Source organism: Lepus europaeus, chromosome 4, assembly GCF_033115175.1.
Source record: "Lepus europaeus isolate LE1 chromosome 4, mLepTim1.pri, whole genome shotgun sequence".
Taxonomy (NCBI): Eukaryota; Metazoa; Chordata; class Mammalia; order Lagomorpha; family Leporidae; genus Lepus; species Lepus europaeus.
The window spans coordinates 108,674,145-108,686,764 of record NC_084830.1 but is presented as its reverse complement, the minus strand read 5'-3'; the positions used below and the strand labels follow the sequence as shown (position 1 = coordinate 108,686,764).

The 12,620-nt window shown below is 41.8% G+C and overlaps 1 protein-coding gene across 2 annotated transcripts in view; it reads right to left on the bottom strand.

The window, feature by feature from the left end:
* The window catches only part of UBTD2 (ubiquitin domain containing 2), a 61,671-nt gene that overhangs the window by 5,835 nt on the left and 43,216 nt on the right, over positions 1-12,620 (bottom strand). For both annotated transcript variants that reach the window (XM_062188694.1, XM_062188695.1), the window contains exon 2: positions 7,119-7,355. In XM_062188694.1, the coding sequence (XP_062044678.1) occupies positions 7,119-7,355 (237 nt within the window). The remainder of the gene's footprint in view (positions 1-7,118; positions 7,356-12,620) is intronic.

Sequence of the window (12,620 nt, the reverse complement as noted above, 5' to 3'; positions counted from 1 at the left end):
TGACGTTGCCATATGTACATCCACAATACCTAAGAGGAGAGTTGAAAATGGGGCAACAGAGATGGAGAAGCTTGCTTAAGAAACCCAAAAGGAACTGCTCTAAAAGTTGATGATGGTGTGGGATGGCCATCTGGCACACTGGTTAAGATGTACCTTAGGTCGCCTGCATCCCATATTAGAGCACGTCAGCTCAAGTCCAGTTTGCTCATGTACACTCTTTCTCAAATACATTAAAATACATAAATAAAAGTTGGTAATGCAAGGATCTTCTGCTTTTCCAGAATCGCTTCTAGTCATGTTTGCATTTGCAGTTTATGAAAGGCTTTCGTCGAGACCCTCTGCCCCTGTGAGTGCAGTTCCAGCAGCAACCCTTTCGAGGCTCCAGGAAAGCTTGCCTCTGGCCCAGCTAACCTTCTCACCGAGGGTAGAAGGATGGTCTTATATTTTCCTTTTTACAAATCCATCATGGGTCTCATCTGAGCAGAGACAGATGGCCACCAGGGTGAGCGACTGCCAAGGCTCCTCTTGCCCAGGCCAGGAAGCCCTGGCAGATCCCCGTGGGAGGCAGGAAGCTGCCAAGCCTCCACCTTCTGTTCGGACCCCAAACATAATTTTCTAAAGTTTTTAGTTCTCTCATGATGGTCTATTTTCAACTATCTTCTATGGACATTTTTGTTTAGGCTTCAAAATACCTCATTGGAAATTTTAAAGATAAAAGTAAATAAAAATAGCTATAGTAAATGTTGTTAAGTCTTCACTTTTATGCTTTTCTCAAGTAATCTTTTAGGCTAAAAAGAAAGGGGTGTTTTTAAGCATTTAAAGGCTTCACTGCTTATCCTTTTATGCTTTCATTCCTCTAAGATTGGAATTTAGTACTGTAATTTTTACCACTTGAGAGACTTGCATACGGTACACAAGTCTGTCTGCAAAAATTAAAAATCAAGGTTTGTATAAGGATATGAAATGTTATCCTGATTATAGTGCCAGTTTCATAGGCACAAATTGTTTAAATATGTGCTGTTTATAGTACTTCAATATACCTCCATAAAGTTGAAAAAACCAAAAATTTTTAGATGGTACTGGCATCCTGATATGGAAAATCACCCTCCCAAAAGGAATTCAGGAGGCCAGTGGCTTAGAATTCCAAGACACTGGGGTCTCTTCAAAAGTCTATAGGAAAGGATGCTCCCCCCACCCATTTTTCTGAAAGGTAGAGATGGGAGTGAGGGGTGGGACAGAGAGCAGACATCCTCCATCTGCTGCTTCACTCCCCAAATGCCTGCAACAGCCAGGGCTGGGTTAGGCTGAAGGTAGGAGCTTGGAACTCAACCTGAATCTCCCATGTGGGTGGCAGAGACCTAACTACTTGAGCCATCACCTGCTGCCTCCTGGTGCGTGTATTAGGAGGAAGCTGCAATCAGAAGTGGAGAACTCCAGCCTGCTCTGGAAAGGGTATCTTCACTCCTGACTTCTCTTTTCTTCTACTTTTCAATAATCATGACCTCTGATGGCAAACAAAGGCGTCAACATTTAAGTGAAATAGATAACACTGAAGTGACAGAATGAATGTAAAGAAACGAAACAGCAGGGTTCAGGCAGTTCTACTTGAAGCTGCTGGAGGAAAAAAGACTGGGAGAGGCAGTGAGGTTTGATATGCAGTGACTGGAGTTGATCATGCCTAAAGGGAATTTAGACCCTAATTTCAGACATGCTAACTTCCTCAAGCATTATAATATCTACCTCACAAGGTTGCTGCAAGGACTTAAAAAAAAAAAAAAAAAAAAAAAAACAAGCTGCCAGGGCCAATGCTGTGGTGCAGCAGGGTAAAGCTGCTGCCTGCAGTGCTGGCATCCCATATGGGCACCCAGTTCAAGATCTGGATGTTCCACTTCTGATTCAGTTCTCTGCTATAGCCTGAGAAAACAGTAGAAGATGCTCCAAGTGCTTGGACTCCTGTACCTGGGTGGGAGACCTGGAAGAAGCTCCTAGCTCCTGGCTTCAGATTAGCCAAGCTCCAGCCATTGCAGCCATTTGGGGAGTGAACCAGCAGATAGAAGATCTCTGTCTGTCTCTACCTCTCTGTAACTCTGCCTTTCAAATAAATATTTAAAAAAATAAAAACAAGCTGCCTAGTAAGTATAATAAATTCATAGAAAATACCTGGTGTCTGAGTCATCACCATCATCACCCAGGGTTCACACCAGCAGGAAGCTGGAATCAGAAGCAGAACTGCGACTCAACCCAGGCACTCAGTTATGTGATGGGGGCAGTGTCCTAACCTCTGTGGCAAACACTAGCCCCTCATGGAAGCTTTACATCTCAGAATCAGACACGGGGAGAAATCACCAAAGACAGTGTCACAAAGGATAGTTTAATAAGGTTTGATTCCACTGCTTCATAGCTCACGGGGGCGGGTGGGGTGGAGATCTCTACAACGCGATCACAATAATGTGAAAAGGGCCATCAAGAGGCAGGTGTTGCGGTGCAGCACATTAAGCTGCTGCTTGGGATGCCAGCATCCACTTCCCCTATCAGAAAACCCAGTTGTAGTCCCAGCTATTTTTCCAATCCAGCTCCCAGCTAATGAACCTGAGAAGCAATGGATAATAATCTAAGTACCTGGGTTCCTGCCATCCATGTGGCAGACATGGATAGAGTTCCTGGCTCCTAGCTTCAGCTGGTTCAGCCCTAGCTTTTCTGGGTACTTGGGGAGTAAACCAGCAGATAGAAGATGGATTTCTCTCTTTTCCTCCCTCTCTCCCTTTCAAACAAATGAAAAGGGCGCACGGGGGGGGGGGGGGGAATAAAAAATATCCTTCAACTAGACAAGCGTAGTCTTTCAGGACTGTAAGGATGCAACAAAACTACAGGTTCTCTCATACAGACACTGCTGATATATCAAGCTTATATCTAGTAGTTGGGCTTTAGGAAAAGGTTTAGATATTTTGTCCCAACAACTCAGCCATCCAGGATGTATCTTTAGGAGAGTTAAGTCTATCATCTCTTCTAACAAGCATAGGTAAAAAGTGGCTTAGGGGCCGGCGCTATGGTATAGGAGGTTAAGACATCACCTGCAACAACAGCATCCTATGTGAGCACTGGTTCGTGTCCCAGCTGCTCCTTTTCTGATCCAGCTCCCTAATGCACCTGGGAGAACAGCAGAAGATGGCCCAAGTACTTGGGTCCTGCCACCCACATGGGAGACCTGGATGAAGTTCCTGACTCCTGGCTTTGGCTTGATCCAGCCCTTGTTGTTGTGGCCATCTGGGGAATGAAGCAGCTGCTGGAAGATCTCTCTCTCTCTCTCTCTCTCTCTCTCTCTCTCTCTGTAACTCTGCCTTTCAAATACATAAATCAATATTTTTAAAAAGATTTTAATTATTTGAAAGGCAGAGTTATAGAGAGTGGTAGAGCCAGAGAGAGAGGGGCCAGCGCTGTGGCATAGTGGGTGAAGCCGCCACCTGCAGTGCCAGCATCCCATATGGCCACAGGTTCAAGTTCCAGCTGTTCCATTCCGATCTAGCTCTCTGCTATGGCCTGGGAGAGCAGTAGAAGATGGCCCAAGTCTTTGGGCCCCTGTACTCGCGTGGGAGACCTGGAGGAAGCTCCTGGCTCCTGGCTTTGGATCAGTGCAGCTTCAGCCATTGCAGCCATTAAAGGGGAGTAAACCAGCGGATGGAAGACTCTCTGTCTTTCAAATAAATAAAAATCTTAAAAAAAAAAAAAAAAAAGTAGCAGTCGGTACAGCAGCTCCCTGGGACCATGTCAGAAACCCTGTTTCCTGCCCTGTTTCCCCGAATGGCACAGAAAGCAGGTCTTCCTCACAGACAAGCCTGCTGACTGAGGGACAGCCTCCCACCTCAGCTGTTCCCAGACTTCATCCTTCTAACTAAAGAAAAAGGAGGACAGCAGCAGAGGAGTGGATAAACCTACGTTTCATAACTCTCAGCCATTTTTGCCTCTTTGAGGACAGAGGGGGAAAGATGTAACATGTGTGATGACCAGTGGTCAGAAGTAAATTCAGTCAAGGCACTCACGGCAATATTAATACCACAAATCACGGAGCTCTGAAGGAGGAAAGCTTACATGTCAGCTTGATTCCTTCATGCTCCTGCAGAAAAAAATTTCTTAAGCCTTGAGAGCGAGCTAATTCAATATTCTCAATTTCCAAGCATAATTCTCCCCCAATCTATTGTTTGATGGGGCAGTTTACATAGGTAAGGAAAAATGAGGGACATGAATTTCTAGAAATTGAGCTGCATCCCGTTAGATATGCATGGACCCTACCTTACATGAAACAGAGCTGCTCTGCCTCCATGAACTTTTAAACAAGGGCACAATTTCTAGAACACAACCAGATACTGTTACAGATAACTACACAAGTACAAAGAAAGGCATTAAAAATTCCTGGATCTCAGGTTTCCAACATTAAAACTAACAACATACATGATTTTTTCTATCTATCTGGAAAATGTAAGATATAGGTATGACAAAGAGAAGAATGAAAAAGCTATTTATAAGGAAGGTCTTTTACCTTATATAAAGGTAACATTTGAAGGCAATATTAGAGAATGAAAAAAAAGCAAATGAAATAAAATGATGTCAACCATCTCCTAATCCTCAGGCCTGTAGTAAGTAAAGAATCCAGGGAACCTATCAGGTAAAACCACTATCTGCAATGACCAGCATCCCATATGAGCACAGGTTCTTATCCTGGCTGCTCCACTTCCAACCCACCTCACTGTTAATGGCCTGGGAAAAAGCACCAGAAAATGGTCAAACATTTATGCCCTTGCCACAAGAGTGGGAGACCTGGATGAAGCGCCTGGCTTTGGCCTGGCCCAGCCCTGGCCATTGTGGTCAGCTGGGGGAGTGAACCAACAGATGGAAGATGTCTGTCTCTTTCTATAAATAACTCTGACTTTCAAATACAAAAATAACCTTAAAAAAAAAAAAAAAGAATCCAGGGACCATTCCTGAAAATTAAAACTAGGGAGTAATACTGAAATGGCATTCTACCATAAATTCTTCAAATGTAGGAGGGATAATTTTTATACATGTGCAGAAAAAAATCATCAGTGAGTGCTTGATAAATGTTAGTAACATACAGGGCTGAAATTGATCCAGCAGATAAAGCTGTTGCTTGCAATGCCAGCATCCAATATGAAAGTGCCAATCTGAGAGTCTTGGCTTCTCCATTTCAGATCCAGCTCCCTGCTAATGCACCTGAGAAAGCACTGGATGATAGCCCAGGTACTTGGGGCTCCTGCCACACATGGAGAAGACCTGGATGGAGTTTCAGTTTACTGGCTTTAGCCTGGCCCAGCCCCAACAGTTGGGGCCATTTAGGGGAGTGAACCACCGAATAGAAGACCTCTCTCTCTCTCTGCTTTTTAGTAAATATATTTTTTTAAGATTTTATTTATTTATTTGAGAGGCAGAGTCACAGACGGGGGGGAAGAGAGAGGGAGGGAAAGAGGGAAGGAGGGAAGGAGGGAGGGAGGGAGGGAGGGAAGGAGGGAAGGAGGGAGGGAGGGAGGTCTTCCATCCCCTGGTTAACTCCCCAAATGGTTGCAACAGCTGGAACTGGGCCGATCCAAAGCAAGGAGCCAGAAGCTTCTTCTGGGTCTCCAACACGGCTGCAGGAAGTCCTTGGGCCATCTTCTACTGCTTTCCCAGGCCATAGCAGAGAGCTGGATCACAAGAGGAACAGCAGGGACATGAACTGGTGCACATATAGGATGCTGGCACGGCAGGCGGAAGCTCAGCCTACCACACCACAGCGCCGGCCCCCTCAAATAAATATTTTTCAAAAATGTTAGTAACATAAGCCTATGCTAATAAACTTTGATAATAAAGAACAGACAAGCTATTAAAAAAAAGAACATTTCTTGGAACCATAATTAGAAAATTAACAGAGATTTGGAAAGTTGGCAAGCATGGTAAATGAAATATCTTTTATTTGACAGAGTCAGAGGACATAATGCAGATGATTAAATAATGAAAAACACTGTTCTTCTAAGAATGTAGAAAAATAAAGGGAGAGTTTAGGGAAAACAGCAACAAAACTATAAAACTATAACAATGAATAGAAAACACCACAAGGGAACTTGAGTGGTTATCCATCAGAGAGGATGGAAGACAAAACCCAGAAATATATTAACTTGAAAAACTGCAGAGGAAAATAGATCTACTAATGCAGAAATAAAAAGTATAAAAAAATATAAATAAAATCAATGTAGTATGAAACTTTCTTTAATGTTTCTAATCTTGAAGACCAAACAAGAATCATTACGTGCACAGGCCCAGCATCTATGCATCCTGGCAACTTTCAGAGCTTGCAGCTGTCCCTAGAGTCACATTCTCAAGCAAAGGAGAGAGGTTTCTAATAACACGACCATGAGTGTAGAAAACTTTCCTTAATAACATGTTGTGGGGGCAGGCATTTGGCTAAGCCATTAAGATGCCGGTTGAGACCTGCCTCCCATCATCAGGGGAGTACCTAGGTTCAGTAACCGTATCTGGTTTCTGACTCCAGCTTTCTGTTAATGCAAACCCTGGGAGGCACAGTGATGGCTCAGGTACCGTATGGGGAGACCTGTATAACAGATAACCATGCTAAGTTCCTTTGTGTTGTTGGCAGCAGTCACATACATGGAGACCTGGTTTAAATTCTAAGCTCCTGGCTTCTGGCTGTTATGTACTAGCAGATGGGAGCTCTGTTAGTCTGTCTCTCAAATAAATAAAAATTTAAAAATCAGATGGAGTCTCAGACTTCTGGCTTCAGCCTTGCTCATACCTGGCATCTGGGCACAGTAAACTGTGTAGTAAACCAGTAGCTGAAAGAGCTAAAGGGAGTGCTCTCTCTCATCCTACCTTTCAAGTCAATTAAAACAAATGTTAAAAAACAAAAGAAAAAAAAAACACAAAGTAAAATCTGTCTTCAGCTGAAAGATATACACAAAGAAAACAAAGAGGAATGCTATTCTTGCTACATTAAAAAGAACAGTTATAATAATGCATGGGAAACAATACCAAACATTTCTTCTCCTTTGGTTTCTTGTGATTAGAGACAAGCTGATTATGCTCCCTCTGTCCGTGAGGAACACCAGACCTACCATGCGGTAATGTTATGTTTGCACCGTCAATGATTGCTTGTGCCAGTTCATGATCGTTGCTCTCAAAGGCATGAGCGGCCGCCTTCAAGGCATCCCAAATCTCTTTGCGGCCTTCAAAAGCTGGTGCGGTATCCCAAAATTCATCCCTCTTGCTGCGCAGCTGTCCATCCGTCATAGGATAATCGCTTTTCCATTTTGGTTTCTCCTTTTTCAAAGGCTGGTTACGACCTAAAGCAACTGTAAAAAGAAATAAAAGGCTGACATCAAACCAAAACTTTCTAAAAGATGTATCAGAAGTTATCTCGTCTTTCTTATTTTGGTTTCTTTCATCAAAATTATAGCTAGAAGTCTGCCTACTAATTTTTGTATTCTGAAACCCCCAACCCTTGGGGCCTGTATTGTGGCTTAGTGGGTAAAGTTGCTACCTGCAGTGCTGGCATCCCATATGCATACTGGTTCATGCTCTACTTCCTGAGTAACTCCCTGCTAATGGCCTGGGAAAAGCAGAGGAAGATGGCCCAAATGTTTGGGCTCCTGCCACTCATGTGAGAGACCTGGAAAAAGCTCCTGGCCCAGCTTTCGCTGTTGCAGCCAACTGGGGAGTGAACCAGTGGATGGAAGACCACGCTCTCTTTGACTTTCAAATAAACAAGTAAATTAATAAAAAAAAAAAAAAAAATCCCCCAACCCATTTTAGAGCTACAAAAGCAAATGGAGGTATTTAGATCGCTCTCTGTAAAACGTCACATGACAAATTAGTGGCTCTTCTCTATCTGGCATGTGTTCTCCAAAGGATGATTAAAATTATACTTGTAATAAACACACCACCTTGGTGAAAATGTTAATAATGGGGGGGGGCTATGCAAGGATGTGGGGGGGCAGGGAGTACAGGGGAAATCTCTGTACCTTCCTCTTAATACCTGCCTCTTAATTTGTTATGAAGCAGAAACTATTCTAAAAATTAAAATCTTTAAAAGTTATGCTTTTTTTTTCAAACCACATGGAAGAACAGCAGTGTTTTATCACACCATAATAGTAGAATATGAGCAGAACATGAGAGCAAAATACACAGGGAAAATCAAATGGCAGTGGTAACCTGAATTTCAAGATCTTTGGATATAAAAAACTAGGAAGCAGAAACTAAGAAAATCCAAGGAGCAAAAGGCTGTTTCTCAGCGTCTCGGGGAAGAACAGCCACATCACCGCATTCATGAAGAAACTGACTGGAGGAGAACTTCCCCTAGCACCCCCCTTTCTGGACTTCAGGGAATGCTGCATACTTTTCTTTCAAACAGGAGCTGATTTAGACAGGGTCTTCACCTTTTGGGAGGAACCAGTAAGGGAACAGACGACCCTTCGTAACTGTGCCAAGGGACAAGCTCCCAACCACAAGAACAGAAGAACCACAATACCCTACTGTAGTTTCAAACCAAGAGGAGAAGGAAGGAGAGGACCCAAGGTGGCAGCACCTCTCCTTAGAGAATGCAACATAGTAGGAGTGGCAGTGCACGCCTGGTACACTTTCTTGCCAGATCACTGTTCTATTTCCATGGTTCATACTGACCAACAGAGCCATTTTTATCTCTGCTCTGTAGGGCTGATTATACAATGCCAGGTAAAAAAAAAGTTTGAAAGATGGGAGAGGAGGTAAAAGGAAAATTGAAGCTTGATGAAAAGGTAAGAGTATTGGGAAACGTGGGTGGGAAATAAGTGACAGAGCAGGTGGGAAGGAGAGGGTGTGTGTCAAAATTCAATGTTCTATATTTAATGGCAGGAAGAATATCAATTTAAAAGAAATTGCTCCTAAAATGGTTCTAAAGCATTCACGAAATTAGCCACACCCTCATTAGGCCAGGGCCAAATGAAATTAACAGAAAATAAATGAACATGACTTCAGGCTCTCAGCAAATTCTACACCTTATGCAGGTTATATTTCGGGGTGGTAAGACTGACTGGTGCTGCAGCTTGTTAGGTCTGAGGCAGGGATTAAACCACGTTCCTGTCTCTTAATCAGCCACTTTAGTTTAAGGCCACACACATCAGGTCTCTTCCGTCCTCTGTTTTCAGGGCTGTATACTATGTCAGCCATCTGCTGTTTTCCACTTAAAACACTTTGCACTGACTCACTTAGTGGCTCCCTAATTTGTCCTAGTGAAATGCAAAAACATGAACATCAAAACCACGCACGTTGCAGCAAAGCTACAGGTCTCCTTAGTCAACAAATACCTACTGCTTATTAAGGGGGTCACAGTAGATGTGTCTACCAGGTTTAATTCAAATATGAGAAATATATTGTATACTAATGATTTCCCTGCATTTTCCAAACACAGATAAAGACAGAGCACAATTCTGCACAGGGTGTTCAGACTATGTTCAATAATCACAGCCTGCACACTGATTCCACCAAAAACCTGAAATGCAAAGGAAGCTTTCTTTGCTACTGCTTTATGTTTCAGATGAGTTGGGGTGTATGCACAGCACTCAGTGTTAGTTCACTAAGCGGGAAGTAGAAGACGAACACAGTAAAAGCAGGGCCTCAGTAAGATATCTATTTGGATAGTCTCAGGTCCACCCTAGTAGCTCCAGAGAACTATGGAGCCTCATTTGTATCACATGTACCCAACAGAAAACAGCCTGATTTTTCTTGTCACTGTGACAGAATTACCAGGCAAAGGCAAAAAAATAATAAACCCCCTCTAGTCTCAGTACTTAAAAATAAGGCAACAGAAAGAGGCCCTCAAACAGGGGAAGCCCACAGAAAGCAACGTTTACAGTAAAGGTAGAAAATACTGTGAAAGAGAAGAAAGCACTTTCCGCGTGAAGGGGCGGTCCTTCCTCTTCCCATTTGTGGAAGGCGTAGGAACAAAGTCTCATTAAAAGGATAGGTGATCGGTTTGGGTTTGTGCGCCTTAAGGGTACAAATATATTTTCAAATTTATTTGCTGTCAAAAATTCCACAGTGATTACTTTGTGCAAAAGTAAGACAAAATAAAGGGTGGTGATGTCAAATAAACTTTTATTTCTGTCTAGGTCTCTAATTTTCTCTGTGTAACAAACATGTAAAACACAGTATAGATTTCCATTATCAAAATGTTTAAATCTTTGTAACATTAATTAGTGAAACTACTGGGCAGTGCAGAATTTTCATTATAAAATCCTAAGTTAAAAGCTTCATGTTAAACTAAATGATGCTTACCATCTAATCTACTTTTGTTAAATAAACAACTAACTGGGGGGAAAAAATGGGCATTTAGCAAAAGCATTCAGACTATCCTCTTGTGAAAACATGAAAGCCATTTGAGTAGGTGTGAGGATATAGTCAGATAGTATTTGTAAAACACATACAATAATGAATGATACAATAAAATTTCACGTAAGTGTTAAGTAAAATCAAATTTAGAGGTGCTGAATGAGATATAAACTCTCGAAACATTTTGGCAAATATATACACGTCTTTTTTTTCTTTTCATAAATTCTAAATAGAACCTGGCATTCTAAGAATTTAGCCCAAAGTCTCTTCCTTAATTTTAAAAAGAACTGTTCTATGATTACCTGGCATTTCCTGTGCATTATCAGCATACATTTTCTAGGAATTCACTCACCAAATCTTGTGCTTTGATTTTCAGTGGTACCACAAACCTTTACTCCTGAAAATACTTGGACACAGAAATAAGTCTTGCAGCTAAACAGCTTTATGTATGTACCAAGCCAATCATTTTAATTTATTTTTAAATTTTTTATCTTTTGACAGGCAGAGTGGACAGTGAGAGAGAGAGAGACAGAGAGAAAGGTTTTCCTTTGCCGTTGGTTCACCCTCCAATGGCCACCGCGGCTGGCGCACTGCGGCCGGCGCACCGTGCTGATCCAATGGCAGGAGCCAGGTGCTTATCCTGGTCTCCCATGGGGTGCAAGGCCCAAGGACCTGGGCCATCCTCCACTGCACTCCCTGGCCACAGCAGAAAGCTGGCCTGGAAGAGGGGCAACCGGGACAGAATCCGGCACCCCGACCGGGACTAGAACCTGGTGTGCTGGCGCCGCAAGGCGGAGGATTAGCCTAGTGAGCCGCAGTGCCGGCGTCAATCATTTTTTATTACGTGATTTGCTATCTATCTATCTATCTATATATATTATACACATATATACTCAACTGAATTACATTTTATGCTCATAAATCTTCAGCTTTATCTGTTTCACACATTTTCTGATTCCTCTTACAGAGAGACAGAGATGCTTAATTTCAACCATAGCATCTGGGACCCAGTTCTCTGCTCTAACAGTGAAGAACTTGGAGATGGAAAATCCTCTATTTTCTGCATTTCTTTTTCTAAACCTTTCTTTAAATGTGGGTGTTTTTTGTTTTTCCTAATTTGCTTTCATTTACTTGAAAGGCGGAAAAATCTTCTATCTACTGGTTCACTCCCCAATATATGCAATACACACACACACACTCAACCAAATTACATTTTATGCTCTTAAAAAAGTGTTCAAAGACTAAGGAGGCCATCTCAAAGGCACAAAGAAACAGTTTGAAGGAGATAACATCTGGGTCAATTTTGGAGCATACACAGTGACTGAAATTTATCTTCATACACTGAACAAATAGAAATTTATGAAATCTTACCACTACTAAAAAGGAGGTAAGTGAGTAAGAAAGATTCTTTCTTACAAAGAATGCTAGTAATAAGGAAGAAAATGTTTATAGGAAATTCAAAGAATAAAGGAACAAGTTAACATACTTTCAGTCATTGTCAAATTGTTCCCACTGGTCTACATCAAGAGAGACAAAACATGAACCTTGACTGGAACTTGGGATGGAAAAAATTTATCAAACACTTATAGACAACTGGATAAATATATGACTAGATGAAGTCATAAAGAAATTAATTTTCAATGTTTGTCGGTTTGACAACAGCATTGTAGTGATGGAAAATAATTCTTATTCACAAAGGAGAGTGATGCAGAAATTTTTAGAAGTATCACGATGCCCACAACTCCTGCTACTTTATCCTGTAGATGAGTTAGACAGAGTGTATATACAGCACAGAGTGTTAGTCTACTAAGCAGGAAGTGCAGGAAGTGTAAATGTCTACTGTGTAAACAGATATATACACGTACAAGAGAAAATTGTAAACACAGCAAAATGTTAACAACCAAATTTATATGGGAGTTATATGAATTTTTAATGTACTATTTCTTTTTCTTGTTTATTTTTACAATAAAAATGCTGGCAGAAAAACCCAAGTCCCAAACCTGTAAAGCAGTAAGAAATTATTACAATATTTATGGTCCTTCAATTCCTACCCTGATATCACTTACCATTATGTTCACACAAGTGCTGAAGTTCCCTATTGCTACGGGTTCAATGTTTGTGACTCCTCAAAATTCCTATGTTGAAGCCCTAGCACCCAATGTGATTTTTGGATAGAGCCTTTGGAAGTAATGAGGTCTCGAGGGAAGAGCCCTCAGGAACAGGATCAGGAGAGATGATTTCTCTGCCACGTG